This window comes from Gobio gobio, assembly GCF_949357685.1.
Source record: "Gobio gobio genome assembly, chromosome: 17".
Classification (NCBI taxonomy): Eukaryota; Metazoa; Chordata; class Actinopteri; order Cypriniformes; family Gobionidae; genus Gobio; species Gobio gobio.
Genome location: NC_137110.1, coordinates 47869485 through 47897475, shown reverse-complemented (window position 1 = coordinate 47897475; position 27991 = coordinate 47869485). Strand labels below are relative to the sequence as shown.

The 27991-nt window shown below is 38.5% G+C and overlaps 2 protein-coding genes across 2 annotated transcripts; both read left to right on the top strand.

The window, feature by feature from the left end:
* Window positions 1-12: 12 nt before the first annotated feature.
* On the top strand, window positions 13-11000 carry erp27 (endoplasmic reticulum protein 27; the record flags this gene model as incomplete). The annotated part of the gene is made up of 8 exons (XM_079840052.1): window positions 13-113; window positions 234-307; window positions 4737-4822; window positions 5193-5330; window positions 6904-7020; window positions 7653-7778; window positions 9210-9407; window positions 10956-11000. The coding sequence occupies 8 exons, from the start codon at window positions 13-15 to the stop codon at window positions 10998-11000; spliced, it is 885 nt and encodes a 294-aa protein (XP_079696178.1).
* Window positions 11001-23887: 12887 nt separating this feature from the next.
* bglapl (bone gamma-carboxyglutamate (gla) protein, like) lies at window positions 23888-27548 on the top strand. Its single transcript, XM_079840671.1, has 4 exons — window positions 23888-24008; window positions 24090-24323; window positions 24403-24511; window positions 26801-27548. Exons 1-4 carry the CDS (start codon window positions 23948-23950, stop codon window positions 26901-26903), a joined length of 507 nt encoding a protein of 168 aa, XP_079696797.1. The 5' UTR covers window positions 23888-23947; the 3' UTR covers window positions 26904-27548.
* The last annotated feature ends 443 nt before the right edge of the window (window positions 27549-27991 follow it).

The following is a 27991-nucleotide window of genomic DNA, read 5'->3' as shown; positions in this document are numbered from 1 at the left end:
TCAGGTATCAAAATGATCTTTGAGCTTTCAGTCATGAATGGCTCGAAAGGCTGTTCATGTCCAATGTTCATGTACATGAAGGCAACATTAGACTTTCATGAGCGTCTGATCAGGTCTGAGCTTTGTGGCAAATCTATGGACATCGCTGTCATAACACTCTAAAAAAATCTGTAAAAATAGGGCACAATGTACTGTATTAATTTGACGAAATTTTCCATATTTATTTTTTCCAGGTGTTTAACCTTCATTGCGTTCTATAGGGTTAACAGAAATGTCCGTAAAACTACTGATAATGTCCAGGCTGCCAGTACTTTTTCCTTTATTTTAAGGATGTATTATTTTTTACAGTGCATAAACCCACACAGATCAGCACATGTGCTTTTCTATTTGATTTCACATCTCTCCAGAAACTGCACTGACCTCTGACCTTACCTCTAGGTCAAATGTTGCGTAACTGTTGCATGTCTGTATGAAAACAGCTCCTTTTTAACTCTGAGCTGAGCATTAGCTCTATTTTAAATCCTGACTCTTTAGATCCTGTAGTGAGAAGAGACTGCAGCTCTTAATCTATCCTGATGTGAACCTGTTTAACTAGATCAGGGAGTGTTGTAACACATCAGTTTAACCAATTACAAATGAGCACACACACAACCACCGCCTGAGGTGACTGCAGAAGCTGTGTGCTAACGTTCCTATTAAGTTATAAAAATGTTATATTTTGAATGTTCTCTGAACATTTAACACTCTTTATTCTTGGTTATGCGAATGCTAAGGGAACATGCCATTTAGTAATTTTTCAAACATTATGGTAACGTTACTTTTGAAGTAGTAACATTTTAAAAAGCGTTAGATGAACTTCCAACTAAAACGTTTCAGAAAAAAATGAGCAATGTGTAAGTAACTTTTGTTGTACTAACATTTTGTAAACATTACCACACTGTAAAAAAAAAAAATCCAAATTTTACATAAAAAATAACTCTAAATTGTTTACAGTATTTTCCTGTAATTTTGAATTATGTTTAAAACTATGTAAAATTGCAAACAATATCTGTAAATAAACAACTTGACTGTTATTTTAAGGATTATATCATAAATGACAAATCACAGTCATTCTCATTTTTTATACAGGGAAATTACTGTATTATTTATACAGTATTTTTCTGTTTTCTTAAATTACATACAAATGTATGTAAAATTACAGAACTAATCTGTAATAAAATATTTAGCTCATTATATTAAAGGTTTATGTCCATACTAACAATTTAACATTATTCTTTGTAATTTTAAAGTAAATCTTATTAGTTTCACTGTAAAAATAAAATCGTAAACAAATGGTAAATGACTGGCAGCTACGGCTGCCAAACAAAAACCATAAAATTAAAGTAAAATATCTTAATTTAAAGGGGCTATATGCAACTTTTTCCCCAAAATAAACGTAACAATAGCCTTTTTATTTTACCATTTATGACTCAAACATCTCCTGATGAGCATACTGACACCTTGTCCGCTCACAGTGGGTGCACCTATAAGCCTGTATCCTATTTTTCCTATTTTCTGGCGGGTCGTTTTTTCCTGCGCTGTCGAGAGCGAGCAGAGCAGTTCTATTTTTTGGCCACAGGTGTCAGTCGCGAGTTTAAATTTCAGAAAAACGCATATAGCCCCTTTAAACAAGGAAAAACATCTGTAAAATAACAGTGTTTTTCACTAAAACTTTTAATGTAAATTTCTGTAAAATTATTGTTTTTGCACTTTATTTGAATTAAGATATTTTACCTTCATTTTATGGTTTTTGTTTGGCAGCCGTAGCTGCCAGTCATGTACCTTCTTTTTACGATTTTTTTTTTTTACAGTGAAAAAACGTTATATAATGTTAGTGGAAGAACGTTTGTTCATAACTTTGAGAGAACAGAATGTTAGCTGGGAATATAATAAGTATAGCCAATAATTTCACATCTTGATCGTGTTAATGAATGTTAAATGACAGAAGTGAATAGAAATATCAGCCGACGACAGGATAAAACAATGATTGCTGCTGCTGGACCTGCAAAGATTGAACAAAACACACACTCCCTGTTGTGTTTTTACTGGTGATATTCTGTTTTATATACACTTTATGTTATTGTGAAATAAGATCTTAAACTTTTTTTAAATAAAATGTTTGAAATTAAATGAAAGCTTGACAGCATAATAATTATTTTGAGCACATTTGCACTTTCTATTTCCACTAGTTTTATGCACAACATTCACAACACTGTCCGTGGTGCAAGGGCGGGGCAACCTGTCACTCACATGAGATCCACCAATAGCAAACCACAACCGTTCAATCAATTCCCCACAGACAAAATCAAGCCCCGCCCTACATTTGTTATTGTTCCAGAAGCGTTTCACTCAGATATACGACACAATAGTGCAATTTCTGTTTCATGCTGACTTTAGTTGATGACTTTAGAAATCAGATTTCCCAATACAAGGAGTCTGTGGAGAAGGTGTCTGTGGTGTATTTTATGATAATCCATACAAAAGAAGCACTTCGTAATCTGAGTAAAAATAGGCCTAATTTTCTTTCGCTGCATATATAAAATGGATAAGTTTAAACAGAAATTGATTTTTTTTTTGTTTTGCTTATATTGGTCCCAGGATTTCACAAATGATTTTGCAAAACCTTGGTAGGTCAACCTGAACCTAGAATCAATGCAAGTAGGCTCTATTTCATTTTATTTATTTATTTTCCTTTTTATTTACTTATATTTTTATTATATTTTCGTTGTATTATTTATTAATAAAAGTTTAGGCCTATATTTATACATTTTTGTGTTATTTTGTTTTTTGATTTATTTGTGGATCACTTGTGATTACTGGTCTGAAAACTGTTATTTTGTTTTTTTGTTAAAATATAGAATTAAAAAAATATATTTCTTAAAATCCTTATGGACCCTTATATCATTTCTTAATATATATGACAAATGTGAAGCAGAGATCTTCTGATGTCCAGCTTTCTGTTATTTGCCCTGCTTTGGCCCATGAGTTTCAATGTAAATCTCTTACTCCTTACCACTGATTGCATTTTACAATATTGTGTTTAAGCACTGAGGCTTATTTTCATTCAGGAAGAAAAGCAACATGTGTGTCTTCAGTGACACGTAATCCAAAGCGTCTGACCAGACCGTGAGCTGCACACCTGTCTGATTCACACAGCTCCACCAATCAGCATCAGCCCACAGACAGTCATGTGACCAGCGGACGGACCCCCACATACAAGAGCATAACGGGTGGGCTTCTTCTCTCTTTCTTTCTTCTCACAGTTTGTCCATATTTAGTGCAGTCATGATGTTTCTCGTTGTTTTTTCTTTATTGACTGTGTGTGTGACTGCAGAAGATCAAGGTAAGCTGTCAGAAGACTTTAAACATCATTAAACTGTCAATATTATTCTCTGTTGTCTGCTATGCTTTTCATAAACTCAAACTAGAATAATGTTTTTGACCGTTAGATGCCTAAAGGTTAAAGGTTATGAACAAACATTCTTCCAATAACGTTTATAGAACGTTCATTAAAAGTTATATAGTGTGTAATAATGCTCTCAAAAAAACATCCATCGTTCGTGGAGCGCTTTAATTCATCTAACATTTTTTAAATGTTACACTCTAAAAAATGCTGGGTTAAAAAGAACTCAAGTTTAAAATGGACTAACCCAGCAATTGGGTTGTTTTAACCCAGCGATTGGGTTGTTTTAACCCAGCGGTTGGGTTAAATTTTTGCTTAAATGTTGTTTTAAGCAAACATTTAACCCAACCGCTGGGTTAAAACAACCCAATTGCTGGTTAAAACAAACCAATTGCTGGGTTAGTCCACTTTCAACCCAACTTGGGTTATTTTTAACCCAGCATTTTTTAGAGTTTACTACTTGTTTCAGAACATTCAAAAGTAACAGTCCCATAATGTTTGAATAAAATGAAATGTTCGCCTTAAAGTTTGCATAACCAAGAAAAGGTGTTTTCAAAACTGGACGTTTTGAACATCCAGAAATAAGGTTTTTATAACCTGAATCACTGCAAAATTAAACCATACACTCTAAAAAATGCTGGGTTAAAAATAACCCAAGTTGGATTGAAAATGGACTAACCCAGCAATTGGGCTGTTTTAACCCATTTAACCCAACCGCTGGGTTAAAACAACCCATTCACTGGGTTAAAACAACCCAATTGCTGGGTCTGTCCATTTTCAACCCAACTTGGGTAATTTTTAACCCAGCATTTTTTAGAGTTTACTACTTGTTTCAGAACATTCAAAAGTAACATTCCCATAATGTTTGAATAAAATGAAATGTTTGCCTTAAAGTTAAATTTGCATAACCAAAAAAAGGTGTTTTCAAAACTGGACGTTTTGAACATTCAGAAATAACGATTTTATAACCTGAATCATTGCAAAATGAAACCATACACTCTAAAAAATGCTGGGTAAAAAACAACCCAAGTTGGGTTGAAAATGGACAAACCCAGCAATTGGGTTGTTTTAACCCATTTAACCCAATAGCTGAGTTAAACAACCCATTCACTGGGTTAAAACAAGCCAATTGCTTGTTTTTAACCCAGCAGTTTTTTGAGTGTATTATCGCACAGCTCTAATCTGCTAAATGTGACTATAAGGCATGAATTTATTAAGATATTATAATAAACATTAACATGATTTTCTAAAACAATCTCTAAAACTTGATTAATGCAGTTGTGTTGATCTGCAGAGAGCGCCATCCTCAGACTGAAGGATGTTCCTGCGGCCGAGGCCTTCGTCGACTCGGCTGAAGTGGCTGTCATCGGGTTCTTTGAGGCGAGTGTGTGTGTGTGTGTGTGTGTGTGTTCAGTCTATATGGCTGGACAAAACGAGGAGGTGAATTTCCCCAAAGAGTCTCTACTGGTCTCAGGAAATGACTGCCATTGTGGAATCCAGAATGCCGAGTCCTCTGGCCCAACTCTACGAGCGGAGGAGGAACAGGGCCGGAATTGTGGAGCGTCTCTGTACTTGTGGGATTGGCACCTTCAGCGCTCCATAAACAGACGCGGGTGCAGCTCAACGAGAGCCCACAGATCCGGCAATATATGAGCTGTATTTCTCAGAATGAAGTCACAGTCGTTTGCAGCTGCAGAGCTCATGTATGATCAGTGTTCTGTGTGTTAGATTCTCTCTGTCTCTCCAACAGACTGAAGCTGCTCACGGATATAAAGAGTATTTGGCTGCCGCTAAACAGATGGAGGCACTTCCTGTTGCTCTGTGCAGTGAAAAGGAAGTTTGGGCCAAATATGGTATTGCCTCTGACTCCATCTCCATCTTCAGGAAGGTAAACACACAGCTAACAGAGAACATTCTCAGAACGTTGCTCTTAAAGGGATAGTTCACCCAAAAATGAAAATTAGCCCATGATTTACTCACCCTCAAGCCATGTGTATATGACATTCTTCTTTCAGACAATACAATCGGAGTTATATTAAATAATGTCCCGGCTCTTCCAAGCATTATAATGGCAGTGAATGGTAGCCCAAAATTTTAAGCCCATAAAAGTGAATCCATCCATAATAAAAGTGCTCCACACGGCTATGGGGGGTTAATAAAGGCCTTCTGAAGCAAATCGTTGGGTTTGTGTAAGACAAATATCCATATTTAAAACTTTATAAAGTAAAATATCTAGCTTCTGGTGGACCGCCTTCTGTAGAAAGTGTAACGCCTCTCGCAGTTTGTTTTTTTTACGCAGTTTGGCAGAAGCTAGATATTTGTTACGTGTTAAATATAGATAACGATAGATTTAGATAACGTGTTAAATATGGACATGGGCGTCGGAAGCAGAAAAATGTGGATGGGTCCTCTCAGAAAAATTTTACTGGAGTAGATGCCATTTATATTAAGTAAAAATAAACCGCCTTGTTTGCTAAACGTCTGGTTGGGCAAGACAAAATTACAGAAATCACTGTATCATTGAGAGTGGCAATAGTGTAAGGGTAAGACGCATGGCAGAATGTTTTGACGCAAATCGACCCACGGTTCGAATCCGCCTTTTGCAGAACTCACTCTACTCCCTTTTCCCATCACATATCAGACCGGAAAGGCATTTATTTTCAACAAAAATGAAGAAAATATTAGAAAAGTGAAAATAAAGCATCTAACGTGTTTAATAAAAAGTGTTTATCGGTTAGGGGTAGGTAAACAGACATGTGCTGAATTAGAGACGATAAAAGTGAGTGGGTCCAATATCATTGATCGTAAAAAGTGGGTGGGTCTTTTCTCACCCACATACAATGGTTCTGACGCCCATGAATATGGATATTTTTCTTACACAAATGCATGGCTTCGCTTCAGAAGGCCTTTATTAACCCCCGGAGCCGTATGGATTACTATGATGGATGGATGCACTTTTTTGGGCTTTAAATTCTGGGCTGAAACATTAACACTTAATTTGAACATTTACTCTCCCTCTTGAGTGTCATGGCAAAGCATGCTGGGAAATAGAAATCCAAGCCCAGTTTCAGTTAAATTTAAGTTCGTCTAAATTAAAAGAAACAAGTTCATAAAACTCAAAACAATGAAACAATTCAGGTTACTTAAAACGTGTCAGTTTTGTGAACTCAAAAGAAAAAGTAAATATCTAAATACTCATAAAAGTTAATTTGTTTGAACTAATTTGTTTAATTTGAGTCGACTATTCAAACCAATTAATTATTTTGAGTGTTTGGGTTTACAGTGCACGTTATTTTTTACATCGTTCATGAAACGTTTTCTGTTCAGCTAACATTCATGTCTTGATGTGTGTGTGTGTGTGTGTGTGTGTGTGTGTGTGTGTGTGTGTGTGTGTGTGTGTGTGTGTGTGTGTGTGTGTGTGTGTGTGTGTGTGTGTGTGTGTGTGTGTGTGTGTGTTACAGGTTGATCTTCATCAGGAGCACCTGAATCTGTCAGAGGTCAAAAAAGTTGATGCTGACGGACTCATACGCTTCATGACCATGCATAACATTGGTTACCTCACAGAGTATAATCAAGCGGTACTGAACATACAAACACCGACCTCAACTTCTTCCCGCCTCCCTTCTAGTAGCTTTGTAATGTTAATCTGATTATATAATTATGTTATGTTATTAAAACTATTGTGCAATAACTAGTGCAATGAAGATTAGGGTTGGGCGATATACTGTAAGTAATATCTCAATACAGTAAAAATAAAATACAATACAAATATTTTGAATTAATCAAGGCACTGTTTTTGATTAAATGAACACAGTGAAGAATGTTACAAACAGGGGCAGCTTTAAATGATGTTGTGGCAGAGTGCATATTCATCATTTATAGTCTAGTTTTGTTTTTCATTTATCCAATTGTATTAATAATTTCATATTTATTAGTTTATCATGTGATAACGTTATTTCTGCTATTGCAATGTCTGTGTAAATGCATGACCTCTGTGCTGTGAGTTTGTGATGTTTGTGTCTCCTCAGATGCTGTATCTGATCCGCCTTTTAGTGTAAAAATAGCTGCAAGGAAACTATTCTAATGGCGCTTTTTGGGATATTTTATGATATTTCATGTCGCTGGAGAAATCGTCGTGAATATAAGTCATTATTCAGTGTTTCACAGGAAGAAGAATCACTATGATTTCGTGTGTGTGTGTGTGTGTCAGTCTGCGGTGGGTCTGTTTGAGTCTAAGGTGAAGACGCACGTGCTGCTGTTGGCCGACAGAGGGCGCGCGGAATCCGACCCGCTGCAGGAGCGCTTCAGAGATCTCGCTCAAAAATACACTGGAAAGGTATTTAAACGAGCGACGACGCGACGGGGGTCAATTTCCTCCCATTGAACCGACGGAGAAAGTGTTAATTAAAGGGATGAAGGGGTGAAGTCTCACTGTTTTACTCTCTAATGGGATTAAGAGCTTCTGAACTGATTACACAAGTGCTCCTGCTCCGCCCACTTGACCCTAATATTCTCCTAATATTCATGCCAGATCATTCCAGGCCTTTCAGAACTTTCAGAAATATTGGAAAGTGTCTGCGACTGATTTGTGGGAAATCTTTTCATTTATTTGGCACAAAAACCAACTGAGGATCTTGGTCTGGAATACCCATGGAAAAGATAAATGTAGCCTACACAAAATTCATAAAACTAGAAACATGCAAATGAATAGGCCTGAGTAGAAAACAGCAGTATTTAACAGAGGTGGACAGTAGTGTGTGAAGTATTTTAGTAAGTACATTTTTCAAGTAGCCTAAATATTTTATCTGTTTTTTTTGTTGTTGTTGTGAAAACTTTTACTTCACTACATTCCAAAGCATAATTTATAATGTCATACTTTTTACTTCACTACATTTACCTTTAATGCTTAATTACATTACAAATATAGTACTTTCTTACTTGTACTGAAGTAAAATTTTAATTACTTTTACTTGAGTAAAAGTTTACAATACTACATTTTTAATGTAATTAAATATTAAATGATATTCTATATGAAACATAGTACAGTAAAAAGTACAATATTATGTTTTGGAAGGTTGTGAAGTAAATGGTTTCCAAAGAAAAATAATGATAAAGTACATATACTTCAAAAATAAAATTACTTGGAAAGTAAAAATACTTCACTACTGTCCGCCTCTGGTATTTAAACATTTTGCTAAAAATAGGTGAACCTCTTATTTTATATAAAACAGGTTCAAGACTTCCCAAAACTACATGAGCTAGAGCAGGGGTTTTCAAACTGGGGTCACAATAGAGTGACAGGGGGTTCGTGGAAAAGTTTAGAAAAAAAACTGTAAAAATGTTTTTATACGAGTACATTTAAAGAGTAAAGCAGTAAATTAAATCTAAAAAATAAATAAATTGTGATTAAAATAAAAAATATTAGTTATTAATCTATTAAATAAATTAAATTAGATTAAAATATATCACATAAAAAATGATTAATATAAATAAAAAATTAGAGTATAATTAAATAAATAAACAAGAAATAAATCATCCAACAATACATTACTACATCGAGTATATAAAATAATGTAACTGAAACGAATTTTAGATTTATAATATCATTTGTTTTGAGTATGAATTGAGTGTTTATAAAAGCATTATACATTTTAGAATGGTGGTCCCTCACGTGATCATATTTGGGGGTCTGTGGGGTCCAGGCCGAGCTAGAGGACGTGATTTGTGATTTTAGTGCAGATTGCTGATTGTCTTTTGTGAAATGCAGATGTTGTTTGTGCTGGTCAACGGAGGAGATAAATCAAACGCCCGCGTGCTGGAGTACTTCGGCCTGAAGTCACGTGACCTTCCGCGGATCGGCATTTATGATGGCACCTTGGACAAGAAATGGCTGATGCCGTCGGGTGAAATCACTACTGAGCATGTGCAGAACTTCTGTGACTCTTTCCTGGATGGAGAGCTGCAGGTGAGGTTCCCATATTCAGAAGATCCACTGATGTTATTACAGTTTTTTCAATACTTTTAACAATTTTCCTAAACTCTTAACACACCAACACACAATTGGCAAAACGGTTCATTTCATGCTCAAAATCACACAGTAAACTAAACTCCAATATACTAACACAATACACAATGTCTACCAAAACCCTAACACGTTCTCTTCCAACAGGAACATTTAGTCAATCATAGAACAATGTCATAAAAACACTAACACTAGATGGATTTACAGAAACTGCATTATTTTATGTGTCAGGTCTGCCCTTATACAATAGACAGTATATTTTATTGATCATAGATTGTGTGTCTTTTGAAGCCTCTCCACATTTTATTTTTGTAGTAAATGCATGCATTTTGTTTCTTTTGCTGCAGAAATTCAATACAAAAAATGAATGACCCATCTCAGAGTAGCTTTATAGAATGTCCTTCAGTTTTATCAGCCATGTTGACAATAGCAAGTTCCTGTTCTTCATTTAGGAGCTTTCCTCTGCCCCTGAGGGGAGGTATAGATGTTGAATCCTTAGATAGACAAAATACAGTTACATATTAGAGACCAGAGGCATACAGTCACTGAAATTCATGGTAAAAGTATTTACACTTTGCAGTAGGAGAAGCCCTTATACAATATCCTACCTAAAATTCTGGATAATGGATGCCACTGTGTCCCGGCTGAGATTTGGCTGTACTCATTCACCAGCCTCTCTGTATGATGGCCTGTGGTTTATGATATGATAGTATGATAGTAGCTCTTATTTCATCAGTTACCCTAATTCTGGCCCTTCTTTGAGCACCGCCATGCATTCTAACTCCTCAATCTCTACCTCGTCCTTGTCCCACTCCTCTCCCTTATCCTGGAACTCATCTTCCTCTCCCTCGTGCTGGCTTACTTCCTTTGTGTTGAACTATTGTTCCTTTTTCACACAAGATAAGCCCAAAGATGTCCTCTTTTACTGTATGGCAATGTGATTGAAAGAACATCAACACCGGAACAATTCCTAGATGGGAATCAGCTGTGATTTATATATTTGCATAACTTCAAAACTTCAATCAGCTGTTTCTCAGTAACAATGGAATAAAATACATGGGATATATTTGTGTTTCAATCACAATATGAACAGCTGTTCACTTTGACTTTAGCCTATAAGGTTAGTGTTTAGAGCATGATGTTATCTGTTCTGACATACAGTTTTAAAGCGTTGGTTAAATTTGGCAGAAAAAATCCATTGTTTTGGTCTCGGTTGAGCTTGTGTGTAAAAGAAGTTCAAGCATTTTGTTAACTGTATGCATTTTGTGTAAAAGCCACAATAATTGTGTGAATTGTATAGCATACACAGACAGATGTTGTGCGCTTTAACTGCAGAAATTTGTTGAAAGTATTGAAAAAATTGTCATAGCGATTGTAAAAAATTGTAGAGACCAGAGGCATACAGTCACTGTAATACATGGTAAAAGTATTTACACTTTTGTAAAAAACTGTAACACTGTACTGAGTGTCTGAGTGTCTTCTTTCTAACAGAAGCAGAAAGAGGCTGAAACAACTGAAGACAAGACTGAACTATAATAGGATCCTTCATTTCCTTCATTAAAGATATTAAATGAAATACAGTGGATCCTGTTTGGAGTTCATTCTAAACCCTTTTTATCAGTGATTATCAAACTGTGATAAACAACATTGACTATTAATATATCTAGACATGTAGTATTTTTTTCCATGTCCGTTTCAAATTTCGGATCTGTGCACATTTTTAATGGAGCTTTGTGAGTACCCAATTAAAGCTGCACTATGTAACTTTTCCGTCCACTAGATCAAAAAGTTTGATGTAGTTTGATGACGCCAAGTTTGAGCGCAGAATCTTGGGACATGTGGTCTTCACCTCAGAAGCCAGTGGAAAAGAACCGGGATAGGACTCGGGCAGAAATTATGTTTATGGATGTGATTATTAACGTTAGTATGAAGCAGAGCAGGACCGAGTGTTGTGGAGCTGAGGAACCGCTAGAGCGATAGCTAATAATAAGATGAAGGCAACACATGCCTCGCAAGCAGTAGGACTTTTATTATGACACAGTCGCCGGCGCCACTTCCGCCATGAGGTAACGCAGCTCTGTTTATCATATTAGACACATCTGAGTGTGTTAATGATGTGATGACGTTACTCTGTGCGTTCTCTCGGCGGCTGCTATGACACTTGTTCACACTGCAGTGGGAGTAAAGCGTTTCTGCAAAATAAAACAGGAAACCGAGGCTAACGCAGATATGACGCAATCGGCAGGCCACGCCCTCACACGTCCCGTTTCCTTGGTTAAAATAGCAATTTCTCACGATTTACAAATAGTTGAAAACATTTGGGATATTGTAAGAACAAAATATATAACACTAGCCTAATGGTTTTTGGATATTTTATTGCATTTTTTTTTACATAGTGCACCTTTAACAAAAAAATTTTTGTATTAACATTTGATTAAAATATGTCTTACAAAACATTTTTAATGTTCCCATTAAGTTATGAAAGCTTTATTTCTAAATGTTCTCTGAATGTTCAAAACGTTCCGTTTTTTTATTCGAACGTTAAGCGAACATTCCATTTTATCATTCTTCAAACATTACAGGAACGTTACTTTTGAATGTTCTTTGAACGTTCTGAAGCAAGTAGTAACATTTTAAAAAATTTGAACTACAATGCTTTTGTGCTAACGTTTTGAGAACATTATTAAAGACCAGAAAACAATGAATGAACGTTCTATTAACGTTATCTATAACTTGGCAGAACGTTCTAGAGAATGTACTGCGTCATCAGGTTCTGCGTTCCTTTTTGATTTGCCGTTTGTCGAAGGAGAAGTCACACTACTGGACTGTCAAATCTTCTGACACTATCAGAATTTCATCAGAGGACACATCTGATCGCAACGGTCATTAATCGGCTGCCGGAGAACGTCAAACTAGCCTTCAAAGACTTCAGATTTTGGCCCAAGATGAGAGGAATCTTTTAGGATTCTCAAAATTTGTCTCAGACGTCCAAATCGTGGACAAAATCGTGACCAAATACTCAAATGCACAAAGACCTAAACAGCAGTGAAGGACAGAACATGAATTAAAAGAGATCCAGAGTTGCATTTCACACACAAAACGAGAAGCACTGAGACTGGCTGTGACATATATAGTGTGTACACGCCACATTGTGAGGCTGTAAAATGCAATGATTGAGAATAAAGAGACGGAGCTCTAAATGTGCTGAAAGCTGTCTGGATTCTTGAACCGGGCCGAATGAGGATAATGAGCGGTTTTCGTCGACTGAGCGGAAACGGGAGTTACAATCTCCTGAGTTTGTGTTTATTTGTGTGAACTGCTGCAGTGAGATTCGTTGAATACTCTGGACGAGACGCAGTGTGTCCTCAGAGCGAGGTTATGAGGCAGACACAGACAGAGGATGTGAGACAGAGCTTTCTAAACAGCTGATAATAGGGCTTATTTTTACTGTGATCTCACATTCAGGACTCATGCTGACCTGCGTGAGTGACGGAGCAGAAGTCCATCAGCAGTCAGTTCATAGATCACTGCGGCACAAACCCAAAGACTGAAGCATCAGCTGCATGTGTGTGTGAGACTGACGCATCAGCTGCATGTGTGTGTGAGACTGAAGCATCAGCTGCATGTGTGTGTGAGACTGAAGCATCAGCTGCATGTGTGTGTGTGTGTGTGTGTGTGTGTGTGTGTGTGTGTGTGTGTGTGTGTGTGTGTGTGTGTGTGTGTGTGTGTGTGTGTGTGAGAGAGAGATACCGTACAACATATATTTGAGAGAACCTTGTCAGAACATTCCTTGTTAGCTTCTCTGAACATTTAACAAGGTTCTCTCAAAGCTATGAACACACATTATAATCCAGAGTTATCTGGTCTTTAATTGGTAGCAGATGTTATTTAAACATTGTTATTTATGTTTTTCTGAAACATTTTAGTGTCATGATTGTCTAATGTTTTTTAAATATTAGGGGAGACCGGGTATGGTTGGAACACTTTCTTTCTTCAGCACCTAAAACTGCCTCTTTTTTTTAAGCTACATGTCTGAAACTTTTAGGCAAAGTAGTACCCACATTTGTCAACTACAAATGGCAACAATTTAAATTTCTTCAACTATATCACAGATTTTGTGAGATGATGACAAATTCAAGGTGGTCCTTTGTTACAACCTACCCCACTACTGGGGTAGCCTGGCCCTACATTTCATCTGTACAGAGAGTCTGGCCTCTCTCCATTGACAAGCGTTTACTTCCTTAAGTTTAAAACTATTGGATCTGCCCAGAGACATTCTGGATCTGCCATAACCAATCACTAACGTTTAGTCGTGACGTAAATCATGCACCGTTCACCTGTGTTTCTCACATGGAAGTCTGATAAAAATAAATGTGCAGCCACCTCAGTGATAAAACCTTGTTCATTCGGATCGTGATTTATTCACGGTGGAGGGGAGAGTTTTGTGATCGGGAACGCGATGCTCACGTGGTCCGTAACATGATTGTATGCTGTAAATAAAATATCATATGCTTGGTATGATAAGAATAAATGCTGTCGTAATTAATGGCCCAATTCAAATGTTACTTTTCTTCTTTTTATTTTTTGAGCGTGATGAAATATACTGCTCTTGAAAATACTTTAAAGAAATACAAGTCTAGAAATGCATCCAAATTACAGTGAAGCGCAACCGTACGGTGCTCTGCAGTGGTCAAAAAGGATATAAACAGTGAATTTTGAAGTGATATATTCTTGAAAACTCAGAGATGTGGATTCGGACAGCAATTAAATGACCACACGACTTTTGTGTTTGTCTAAAACAGTCGGTAAATCAGCCGGGGATTTTCACGCGGGTGGTGGGAGACGGACGGCAAAAAAATCAATGACTAGCCCCTATAAATGATGACAATACCTTCCGACCGCACGAGAAACAATTACCGGGGCTTCAGCCAACTCCTTCACCACTAATGGAGCGAGCTGGAAAATCTAACTTTTCCCGGGACACAACATCATGGCCACCAAAAAAACTCTTGCTCCGGCTTTAACTTCTGGATATTCGGCAGCGGTGCCACAATGGATGAATGGCTTCGCTCGCATCTTTCTTCGCCGCCATTACTGAACTACAACTCAAACTAGCGCACGGCATCAACGTCATCATTCTCAGCCACTCCCTCTGTTCGCTGATTGGACCGGTAAAAATTTGTTCGGAGAAAACCTAAGCCTATACCGCAGTCCCAGACGGAGGACTGAAGGAAAATGAAAATTGAGCGGAAGTACGTAGGAGGGCGGAGCCAGGCTACTACTGGGGTAAGTTGTAACAGGTAGACAAAATGCACAAAAGCTAAGGGTACTCCAATAGCGCTTTTCCACTGCTTGGTAACGCTTGGTACGGCTCAGCTTAGTTCACTTCGCTTTTTCACTGCGTGGTACGATTTGGCACGGCACGGCTCGGCTCGCTTTGGTTTTCCACTGCATTTAGCACCACTTTAAAGTGGGTGGGATAATAGAATGATCGTTGTAATTGTGCCGCCTCTACTTCTCGGCCTGTGGATGTTTTTACCTACAAGATGAATAAGTTTGTTTCAAAGGAGGCTGATAGCAGCAAGTCCCGCTAAAAACAAGAGAGTAGGCACTCGTACAAAGTGCAGACAACGACATCACTTGATTTGCTCGAAGGCACACAAGGGTAAACTAATCTTGTTTTTAGCAATGTGTTTAGAGTCTCAACCGCTATATCACTGTCACAAAAGCATATAATGGAAGTGACGATTCTCTCTGACCAATCAGTGATCTGCAGTGTTTACACGTGTCGTTTTAGTATCGGTACGGCACGCTTGGAACCTCAAATGAGGTGGTACTATTTAAGTGGAACGTACCGAACCGCACCATGCAGTGGAAAAGCACCAAAAAGTGAGCCATAGCACCATATGTTATATGCTACAACATCAGTTTTATTTTAAATGAATGGCTGCAACAATAAAATATGTGTTAATATGGAAAGTGTATGCATATCGTATGTGTTTGTGCATGCACACGTGTGCGTTTATGTGTGTATGTCTGTACGTGCACATTCATATGGTTAAAATCATATCACAAAAATGTTCTTAGTTGTATGTAAGGGGGTGGTTGTAACACTTTCAAAACACATGTAACAACCTACCCCGCCACTGTCACCCATTGTTTAGCTAGCTGTATTAGCATGGTGCTTTGAAATTAGCAGGAGGTTGATACACCATTCTTTACTACAGTTTGACCTGATATAACTCATACAACATTATCTACAACGGTAGAAGTACTAAACAAAATATTATCTAATTTTTTTTTTACTTTCTTACCTCTGAATTAGATTTTCTGCTAGCTTCAGGAGAGATAGTAACACAGACTGGAAAACCTCCATGTGGGATTGTAAAGGAAGCCTGATGAAACTGAAACTGTCACATGACTCCTATCTTATCCCTGATTCGTGGAATTAGTAGTGTTACAACTCTCCCCATGTTGTTAAATGGCATGGTCCCTTAACATTTACATATCAACAAAAAAAAAGTTTGAACATTGAGGGAACATTCAGAAATAGCATAATTGTAACATTAGCAAAATATTCTGTGTTGAAATGTGTTGTTATCTGGGTACACACTGATCTTATTCGTTGTATTTCCACTAACACAGATTAGTTCTTGAAAGATCTAAAACGCACTAAAAGCAACTCGCACTGATATATCTTAAAATATGTAAATGCCATCGTTTGTCTCAAGATGCACACCTGTAATGTTTCTGTCTAAGGCATGTTTATAAAAACTAAATGTCCTAATTGAACCCCAATCTTGGCTTAAACCCACAATCCTGACAGCTGTGTGGAGTCAAAGCATTTTCACATAATTTATCATTACTAACCTTTTCTCTTTCTCTTACATTCAACATTTGGTCAGTGTAAAAACAGAGTAGCAAAAATATCTTTGGACCACATCACATTAGGCTATTCACTATGATGTTTCATGTCAAAGTGTAAACATAATGAAGTACTGATGAATAGAGTCTGACGTCTGTTTGAATATGATTGTAAAGACTTTTATGATGTCACATCAGGAAGGTAAAATTATTATTGTTCAAGAGGACTATCACAGCACAATGAGGTTGAATAGAATGTGCAGGACAAAGATAAACTGCATTTTCTCAATGCATTTAACCCTCTGGTGCTCTTCAGTCCTTTTTTATAGAAAAAATTGTATGTTTTGTATTTTTTGGGGGGAATTTTTTACTTCATCGGAATGGTGGTAAAGGTTTTGGCACTTGCTGTGTGAAGAACACACACACACACACACACACACACACACACACACATACATACACACACACACACACACAAATCATGGACATAATTCAAAAAGGTTAAATGGTCCTGAAAATGGTCCTTGTGTCAAAAATGAGCGCATTGGAAATGAATGGGAGACGAATTTCTGCACGCAAACAAAATCACACTGAAAGATCATTTTTGAAATATCAACCTCAAATGTAGAACACAACTTGTTTAAATGTGTGGCTTTGATTTTTTTTTTTTTTTTTTTGCTGTTTTAGAGTAAAACGTGTTTTTGAAAATGTAATATAGTATTTTTGTGCATTTTTCATAACAATAAACATACTTTTTTTAACATTCTTTTCTTTTTAAAACTTTTTCACTTCAGCAATAATCTGCCAAGTGTCTTTGAAAAGAGATCAAACTTCAGTCTGTGCTCTAAAGCATTAAAGATTTACAACAGTTTTAGTTGGACATTTCATTTTCAGGTCCATGCTCAAAAAGTGAAGAAATTATTATAACTGCAGCATAAATATAACTTAGTAAAATCCCCTAAAAGTACAAAATATTAATTAAAAAACATTATCAAACTAAAATATAGTGCATTCATTTCCAACCGATACGCAAAGAGCACCAGATGTTTAAAAAAAACTACATAGTGAAATGTAAATAAAACTGATTTTGCATTCGCTAAACAAAGGGAAATCTATGAAATAATGTTGATATCGGAGGAATCCGGTTTGGTTCACAGCACAGACTCAGAGAGTCAGAGTCAAGATTTAATTCTGCTAAAAACATTACAAGCTAAAAACAGACAAACTCTCACTGTAATTATCGGAAGTTTGCAGACATACGGCTCAGAAATATTCAAAACTATCTATACGGCTGCTTTTATATAACACACACACACACACACACACACACACATTCTGTGGTTTTGTTTGTGGTGTCTGCTGTGATGGTGGATACCAGAGTTTAAGCCACATCAGACCACTGCACTACATGAACTCTCTCACTCTGTCTGTCTCTCTCCCTGTCTCCCTGTCTGTCTGTCTGTCTGTCTTTCTTTCTCTCTCCCTGTCTGTCTTTCTCTCTCCCTGTCTGTCTGTCTCTCTCCCTATCTGTCTCTCCCCTTTCTGTCTGTCTGTCTGTCTGTCTCCCTGTCTGTCTGTCTCTCTCCCTGTCTGTCTCTCTCCCTATCTGTCTCTCTCCCTGTCTGTCTGTCTCTCTCCCTGTCTCCCTGTCTCTCTCCCTGTCTCCCTGTCTGTCCCTCTCTCTCCCTGTCTGTCTATCTGTCTCCCAGTCTGTCTGTCTCTCTCCCTGCCTATCTGTCTGTCTCTCTCCCTGCCTGTAGGTCTCTTTCCCTGTCTGTCTGTCTCCCTGTCTGTCTGTCTCTCTCCCTGCCTGCCTGTCTCTCTCTCCCTATCTGTCTCTCTCCCTGCCTGTATGTCTCTTTCCCTGTCTGTCTGTCTCCCTGTCTGTCTGTCTCTCTCCCTGCCTGTCTGTCTCTCTCTCCCTGTCTGTCTGTCTCTCTCTCCCTGTCTGTCTGTCTCTCTCCCTGTCTGTCCGTCTCCCTGCCTGTCTGTCTGTCTCTCTCTCCCTGTCTGTCTGTCTCTCTCCCTGTCTGTCTGTCTCCCTGCCTGTCTCTCTGTCTGTCTCTATGTCTGTCTGCCTGTCTCTCTGTCTGTCTGTCTGTCTCTCTGTCGATCTCCCTGTCTGTCTCTCTGTCTGCCTGTCTCTCTGTCTGTCTCCCTGTCTGTCTGTCTCTCTCCCTGTCTGTCTGTCTCTCTGTCTGTCTGCCTGTCTCCCTGTCTGTCTGTCTCTCTCCCTGTCTGTCTCAGTGTCTGTCTGTCTCTCTGTCTGTCTCCCTGTCTGTCTCTCTGTCTGTCTGTCTTTCTCCCTATCTGCCTGTCTCTCTGTCCCTCTCCCTGTCTGTCTCTCTCCCTGCCTGTCTGTCTGTCTCCCTGTCTGTCTGTCTCTCTCCCTGCCTATCCCTCTCCCTGTCTGTCTCTCTCCCTGCCTGTCTGTCTCCCTGTCTCTCTCCCTGTCTGTCCGTCTCCCTGCCTGCCTGTCTGTCTCCCTCCCTGTCTGTCTCCCTGTCTGTCTCTCTGTCTGTCTCTCTCCCTGCCTGTCTCAGTGTCTGTCTGTCTCTCTGTCTCTCTCTCTCTCTCTCTCTCTCTCTCTCTCTCTCTCTGTCTGCCTGTCTGTCTGTCTCTCTGTCTGTCTCCCTGTCTGTCTGTCTCTCTGCCTGTCTCTCTCTCTCTGTCTGTCTCCCTGTCTGTCTCTATCTGTCTGTCTCTATCTGTCTGTCTGTCTGTCTGTCTGTCTGTCTCTCGACTCTGAGGACTGTTTGTATGGATCTCTCTGGGATGTTGCTAAAGAGATGAGAGTCACACCAAACCTCTAAATGCAGCAGGAGCTCAACAGCATCAGCCGATCCTTCATCCGGCTGTATATTATCAGACATACAGATCATGAATTCCCTTCATTTGCTTCTGGATGAACTTGTTCTGCAGCTTTTACACTGGAGAAACGTTCAAACATAGAAAACATCCATCCACACAACACCAAAAATTATAAGGTGGATGGACAGTATTGAACACAACACACAGCGCTAGCATATTTCTGTGAAGGACTTTCCACGGAGACACGTCCTCTAAACAAACCCAACGGACTAAACAGAACCTAGACATGGAAATTACACAGCAGACCGGCCAAAACTCGTTTCACTCTGTATTACACACACACACACACAGAGGTTAAGACAGGACAGGTCATATCTTTGCCTGTGTGTTTAGGTCATATATATGTCAGTGAGAAATGGTTCATATACTGTATGTGGCAATAAATATTGAGTGTGTTGTCCATCATCAACAGTTCGTTCCGGTCCTTAAATATGATTGGTCAAACTGGATTGATATAACAGTCGAACAGCACTGGCAGTGTTGGGGAAAGTTACTTTGAAAAGTAATGCATTACAATATTGCGTTACTCCCTTAAAAAGTAACTAATTGAGTTACTTAGTTACTTTTTAAGAAAAGTAATGCGTTACGTTACTTTTGCTTTACTTTTTCTCACCTGGGCTGGGCTTGTTTTTGTTTATAACAAAAAAAGTTATATTTTTGTGCAACGGTAAAGACCTCTTCATACCAAAATTAAAATAAGCCCCAGGCTGAGGTAAAAATGCTAATTCACGCATGAACAGTAGAGGGTGCCATTCTGGATAATGGTAGAATAGGATGCAGGAGAAAAAAGTTTTACCAATAAAAACAAAAAATCTAGTAATTTTCATCATCAAAGGTCAGCAGCAAGACATTGGTAAATTAAATATAAAGGTAGACTAAATGCATAAAAATAGTTGTTTTATTTAACATTTAATTATTGGAGGTTTGCATAGTACTCTGATTTTGCATTTGACTGATTTTATTCATTTTGAGGAGTACAGAATCTTTATTGTGCAAGTGAGATCAATAAATGCTCACATTTAGTCTAGAACTACAATAACCATCATGTTCACACACACGCCTCTGCACTTATTTTTCCCAACATGGGGGGCAGGAGAGCTGTCAGTCAAATTAATGTGAAAAAGTAACTCAGATATTTTGTTGTAAATTTGAAAAGTAATGCATTACTTTACTAGTTACTTGGAAAAAGTAATATTATTACGTAACTCAAGTTACTTGTAATGCGTTACACCCAACACGGAGCACTGGGACTGTTCAGTGTTTGTATCACTCATCTTGTGTTTGGTGTGATTTATGGCTTTCTGCAAGTTGCATTGTTACACATCTAGGTGGCGGCACATGACAGTCTCTATGAGAGAATTATCTGAATAATTAATTCAATCGATTTGTTCAAAGACACTGAATCATTTAGGAACAAAACAAGTGACTGAGAGAGTCATTGAATCATTCACTTAACAGATTTGTTTAAAAACATTGGCTGTATTCGAAAGCCGGAAAATGCTGCCTTCGGAGGACACATATCAAGGTGGGAAGGCATCAAGGCACGTCCGAATCCAATGTTAGCTTCACTTCCTGCCTCCTGAGAGACCTTCATCTGATGGACTTTGAAGGCAGCATAGATGTATCCTTCGCTGCCTTTCATATCCCACAATCCTGTGTGTTCCATTCTTTGACTTCTGATGTCATTTCTAGCGAGAAATTACTACTGTAGTAATGATATATTCGCTTAGTTACCACCAAAGCTTGCGCCGAAATTATTTTCATGGGGTGCCTTTGTGCGCAAACACTGCCTTACAAGTCATTGCCTGATAAGTCAGCAGCCTAGGTTTCCGGATGCAGCCTACGAATCATTTAAGAACAAAACCAGTGAGTCATTGATTGATTCATTCAACCGATTCGTTAGAAAACACATGCTGAATTTGGAACTGCATATACTACTCGTACTACTTTTACCATATCTTTCTATGGCAGAAATAGTAAGAGTCAAATGCTAGTATGTGGTTAAGAATTCAACAATAATTTAGGAATGACACAAGTGACTGATTCTTAGGGTGCTTTCACATCTCTAGTTCGGTTCATTTGGTCCGAACCAAGGGCAAACAATTATACATTGTAGCATTTTTCAGCTTTTTTGGTTCCTTTTCACACCACACTGATTGCTTTGGTCCGAACCAGTTGAAACGAACCACAATGCAGTCACATGACAACATCCACATCACTCATTGGCCATGGCGTGTTTCCTAAACTGCTTTTCGATTGGTCAGAATTTACATGCGGGAAAATTCCAACAGAAGAGGAAAAGCCAGCAAACAACACAGAGACAGCACAACTACGTAGAGACGACCCTGGCCATAGGGTGGACATGGTTTTGTCCCTGGCCATAATCGATTACATTGTTTGTATACGCCACAATATGCAAACAATACATTTCTATAATGAAGCGCGGATGCGGCTTGAAAACAACGTTCTAATGCACTTGTAATGGAGGCCAGCTAGTAGTTGCTGTGCGAGTAAACCTCACTCCTCTGATCTCAAGAGACGCTCTAGCAACTGACGCTAGAAGTTTCAGCCTTTAGCCTCCTTGTTAGAATGTCGGACTCTCAGGCCGGTGGACCCAGGTTCGAGTCCCGCTTAGAGCGGTGCGGTTCGAAACAGGAGGGGTTACACACTGCACTTCAAGCAGAGGCGGATTCATTCTTCACTACGCCAAGTTTGTCCACGAGCTGCCATGCTAAAGTGCAAACTGTCAACAAACACTTCCTCATCCCATAATGCACAGCGCAGCTGGTTTAGTCCAAAAATGATCAGTACTTTTTGCAGTTGGGTCTGTTCCAGGTCGGATCACGTTCTCACCAAAAACGAACCGCTCCAGAGTTCGTTTGAAAGCGTACCGTACACTTGTTTGGTCCACTTTTGGTGCGCACACGAGTGCGATTGCTGCTTTCACACCTGACCAAACGAACCGCACCAAAGGGGAAAACCAACTCTAGTACGATTCAACCGAACAAAATGAGGCAGGTGTGAAAGCACCCTTAAACTGATTCACTGAATCATTCATTCAACCAATTCACTGATTCAGAAACAGAACTTGCTTTTTCTATGGCTTTGTTTGGAACATACATCACCTTGTTTGGTGTTGAGGAACTTGACTGGCCTCAACCCGATCGAACACCTTTGGGATGAATTCGAGCGGAGACTGAGAGCCAGGCCTTCTCGTCCAACATCAGTGTCTGACCTCACAAATGCGCTTCTAGGAGAATGGTCAAAAATTCCCATAAACACACTCCTAAACCTTGCAGAAAGCCTTCCCAGAAGAGTTGAAGCTGTTAGAGCTGCAAAGGGTGGGCCGACTCCATATTAAACCCTACGGATTAAGAATGGGATGTCATTAAAGTTCATGTGCTTGTAAAGGCAGACGTCCCAAAACTTTTGGCAGTATAGTGTAGCTATGTGTATACAGTGTTGTGTTGTCTTTTTTGCTGAACATTCTTCACTGTATGCGTCAAATAAATCAATAGCAGCACAAGCACATCAGAAATAGAGCGGGCATAAGCAATGTAGCAACTCATTAATGTGAGTCACATCTGCAAAGTACACAGTAAATTCAAACAAGGCCTCTCATGGCTTATTGCTCCATCTGTCTATTTTCAGGCCTTTTTGCCTTTATTGACAGGACAGTAGAGCAGACAGGACAGCAGGATTGGCAGAGATTATGACATGATGCAGGTGGGACTCAAACCTGGATCCCTATATGGCATTCTATATGAAATTTCATACATTTGTACGCCATTTAAGGTAAAATGTAATTGCCTCTAAAAGCACACCTGGCCCCGAAATGGCCCCTTAAAGTCAAAACTGTAACTGGTTTGTGGTTTGGGGACAAATTTATTGATAAACGTCCCCAGATGTTAGCTAAATATGGCTCGTTTTGGGCACAAGCACAAAAAGAAAAGTTGCTAGAAAACTCTTTTAAAGTTTAGGTTAGTCATTATAATGAACTTTAAATAAAATAATACAACTTTATGGTATGTTCTCCAGCACACGAACATCTGTATATATACCATATATATCAGGCCCACAACTGAAGCGGAGCATTATGGGGATCCCTGTAAAGCCTAATGACATGTTTCATGTGATATGACCCACATTATGTTTACTAAGTTGGTGTATATATATTTAGATAGAACGGAAGCAAATTGGTTTATGGCATCTAATGCAGAATCTACTCTTACATAACAGACACGACAGGTTTTTTCCCGTGAGATTTTCCTCATACAGTAGTTGTTTCTTGAATCCCAGAGTGTCCATCTGACCTGATCCAGGAACATTTGGACCCTGGAATGACCGTTGCTTGTTTGGAGGGAAAAATATACGTTTTACATTTAGAAGCATCGCCTACATTTCCCACAGATATGGCGGGCGTTTCATTAAACTCAGCCAGCGACGGGTCACTCTGTGACGGGCCGTTCATGGCATGTTTGTTAGTGGTTTGGCTCAGTTTCCCACGTTTAGGTGCATGTGTGTCCGTTTGCCAGCCTGCGGTTGCTGGAGCACATGTGTGTGTGTTGTTTTTGGAGTGCAAGAAGGGGCAAGGACGTTGCTCGATTCTCAAACCAATCACAAACTCTAGCAACAGTGTGTGTGGGTGACAGTGAGAGTATAAACACACTGGCGAACAGACGGATGACAGACACAGAAGAAACGAACAACTCCATCGACTGAGAGAAGAACCCAACACCTGAAGAAACATGAAGACTCTGAGACTCCTGGCCGTCTGCGCTCTGCTGTCTGTCTGCACGTCTATGGGAGGTGAGACTGTCTCATTATAACATCTCGAAGCTCATGGTGTAGTTGAGCCCTTAACTCAAAGTGTGTTCTACGTTTGTCTAGTGTACACAGAGCCTGAACCTGCGGCCGAAGTGGTGGTTCCTCCCTCCGGAGCTCCCACTGAAACTGCCTCTTCATCAGCATCCTCATCTGCCTCAGACTCCGATTCCGCTTCCTCTTCCTCTGAGTCCGATTCTGCATCCGACTCCGCATCCGACTCAGCGTCTGATTCAGCCTCAGATTCATCCTCATCCTCATCCTCTTCCTCGTCTGAATCAAACTCTGTCAGTGCTGAAGGTGAGAAACAAGCCATCTTGTTTCTTATTGGCTCAACTTATTATTTGGTGAATTAAAAGTGTTTTTTGTCTGTTTTCAGGCACGCCTGCCCCTCACGTTCTGCTGAAGAGGTCCGTGGCGGCATCACTGCTGCGGCACCGGAGAGCAGGAGCACCGGCGGCCGATCTGAGTCTTCAACAGCTGGAGAGGTGAATCAATCACACACACACACACATTGTTTGTTTCAGAAAGTCAGTCTGTGTATTAGTGCCGTGATTTATGACTCTTTCTGCAAGTTACATAGTTACACATCTGGGTGGCGATACGTTACTGTCTCTATGATAGAATTATTTTAATTATTTATTCAAACCATTTGTTCAAAGACACTGATTCATTAAGTGAACAAAACAAGTCTGTGATGATGAACCTGGACAATTACATAATCACGAATGTGCCAGCCTATAGTGCTAGGGTAAATTTATTGTGTGTTTGAATTGTTTGTACAAAAAGATTACACTCTAAAAAATGCTGGGTTAAAAATAACCCAAGTTGGGTTGAAAATGGACTAACCCAGCGATTGGGTTGTTTTAAGCAAACATTTAACCCAAACGCTAGGGTTGGGTACCGAATTCTGTACTTTTAAAGGGCACCGACCGAATTACGTCGGTACTACCGAGTACCGTTTCACATTAAATCAATCGGTACCAAATTTCGGTAGCCTACCTGAGAACGCATATTGTGATATAGACCAGTGTATGTGAATATTAAACCGCAAAAAGACCATTTAAATATGAACCTGGACAATTACATCATCACGAGTGCGCCAGCCTATAGTGCTAGGGTAACTTTATTGTGTGTTTGAATTGTTTGTACAAAAAGATTACACTCTAAAAAATGCTGGGTTAAAAATAACCCAAGTTGGGTTGAAAATGGACTAACCCAGCAATTGGGTTGTTTTAACCCAGCTATTGGGTTGTTCTAAGCAAACATTTAACCAGGGGCGCCGCTAGCAATTTTGGGCCCTATGAAAAAATTTGATGTTGGGCCCCCTACCTAGCTATCCAAAATCTTTGTCTGCAATTTAGTAACACTGACCAATTAAGCTCTGCTCTCTCAACCCAGAATGCCCCAATTGGCTGATGAAACACTGATTAAAACTAAGATACAATTTATACAAAACAAAACTGAATGTCTCCTGGCATTGCACATGTTTTGATGTGTCCTTTCTAACTCATGCTGTTCACTTTTCATAATCAACATAGATTGACACATTGACAACATAGACAAAAAAATAACACAATATTTAAACATAAATAAAAATATAAAATTAAATACCTTTTCTTAATGGCTACAACAAGTAGCCTCCAGTACAGAGAAATTTCATGTCGGAGTGGGATTTGAGCAAATGTCGTTTTACCCGTGAGCGTGAGCGGTTCATGAGTGGAGCGTTTTGCTGGATTTTGCCGGAAATGCAGGAATAAGCCATAATTTTGTTATATTTGTAACTCTTTGGTAGATGATACATTTATAATTTCTATTACATTACTACTAGTATGGTTACTTACTACTAATAAAACCAATCTCTGGGGGCCCCAAACGTGTGTGGGCCCTTAGAATCGTACTAACCCCCCCCCCCCTCCCCCCCTAGCGGTGCCCCTGCATTTAACCCAACCGCTGGGTTAAAACAACCCAATTGCAGGGTTAGTCCATTTTCATCCCAACTTGTGTAATATTTAACCCAGCACATTTTTTAGAGTGTATGCTGTGTTGTACATGGATGTATGGGTGATGATGGGGTAATACTGACATTTATGGTTTAATTTGTTAATGTTGGGTAAGGATAACAGCAAGCCAGTGTATATTTTAAACTATGTGTTTGTGTCGTTATAATTTGCATAATATAGCACATGTTAGATATGATCTTTCAGGGCCTGTATTTAGAAGCGGGATCTGGTAGCTCGCATAACCAGTCTGATCGCTCATACCATTTTTCCAAAGCCTGGAAATCTTAAATCATTCATTAAACAGATGTGTTTAATCAGTGGCATTGAATCATTTAGGAACAAAACCAGTGAATCACTGATTGATTCATTCAATCAATCATTAAATTGATTTCTTCATAAACATATGCTGAATTTGCAACTGCATACTACTACTACTACTACTTTTACACATCTGTCTATGGCAGAAATAAGAGTAGAATGCTATGTGATTAAGAATTCAGCAATTATTTAGAAGCAACACAAGTAAGTGAAAAGATTTGGTCATTGAATCACTCATTCAACATATTTGCTGATTCATTCAGAAACGGAACACAACTTGCAGCAGTTTTTCTGTGGCTTTAAACGTTCAGAGAACATTCAAACAATGTTTTAATAACTTAAAGGGAACGAAAGCAAAACTCATCACTGACTAATCACATTATTTGATTGTTCATAACTGAAGAAAAGTTAATGCTGTGATTCTCATGGTGATTTTGTTGTCTTTCCGTCCTTCAGTTTGCGAGAGGTGTGTGAAGCCAATCTGGCCTGCGAGCACATGGCCGAAACGGCTGGGATCATAGCGGCCTATACAGCATATTATGGACCAATCCCATACTAAACCCACACAATCTCTCCAATGACTTCTGATGTTTTCATACTGATATGTTTTATCCCTTTTTTTGTCAAAACATGTAGTGTGTTTTTTACTTAATGTAGGTGATTTCAGGTTTTTCTGTCCTGAGAGAAATCCAGGAAATGTCACAATTCATGTTTTAGTGATTGAGACACTATTAGTGCAATTAGACTCAAGTTCCCTTGTGTTAGTGAAGCGTGTTTAACTCCTTTATGCCTGTGTATAGAATAAAAGTATATGATATAGCTTATTTAGACACATAAGTAGCCGAGTAAATCATGTTTGTGTTGTGAATCAAAGGTGCTATTTCACACTGACCGAAGGCAGAATTATTTGTCATGTTCTGTATATAAAACACGAGATGTTCATTGACATTTTTGTCAATAATACTTTATTTTTTTGTGCACATAATACTTGTAAAGAGCGTATACTGTAATAAAAATTATAACAATAATAATAGTTTATGATTGCTTCGTGTTATGAATTGAACACGTTTAAAAAAATTATGGCATTTCATTATTCACGCGATTTAAAAAAAAAATTGTATTGAACCTTTAACATAGAATACAAGAACTCGTAGAGGTAACAGTATAATGTAAACTCAAATACAATAATAGTCAGGGGATCTGCAATAAAATTAAGAAAGAAAAATAATAATAATAATAAAAAAAATAATAATAAAATAAATTAAAAAAATTAAAAAATAAATAAATAAAAAATACATTTCAATCACAAGAAACTTGAACATGTCCGATGATATTTTCAGAGCACGACAGTTCTTCAGTAACCTCAATGAGGAGTAAAATAATTTGAATTCACACATAAAATGTTCAAAGGATGGATGAGTATTTCTCCACTTACAACAATGAATATGGTATTTAGCAAGTAGGAAAACAATATTCACAATGTCCGATGTTGGATTATTTAAACCATCAACATAAAACAAAATATGGTAAATGCTGAATACAGGGATGTTTGACATTTTTAGAGTTAGCCAGTCTCTAACATCATTCCAGAACTGGCTTCAAATGGAACAGGTAAAAAATAAATGTTCTAGAGATTCATCAGAAAAA

Coding starts and splice junctions, on each gene's coding strand:
- bglapl (XM_079840671.1), top strand. CDS start 23,948: ATGAAGACTCTGAGACTCCTGGCCGTCTGCGCTCTGCTGTCTGTCTGC. Junction 24,324..24,402: donor AAACTCTGTCAGTGCTGAAG/GTGAGAAACAAG, acceptor GTCTGTTTTCAG/GCACGCCTGCCCCTCACGTT. Junction 24,512..26,800: donor AGTCTTCAACAGCTGGAGAG/GTGAATCAATCA, acceptor TCCGTCCTTCAG/TTTGCGAGAGGTGTGTGAAG.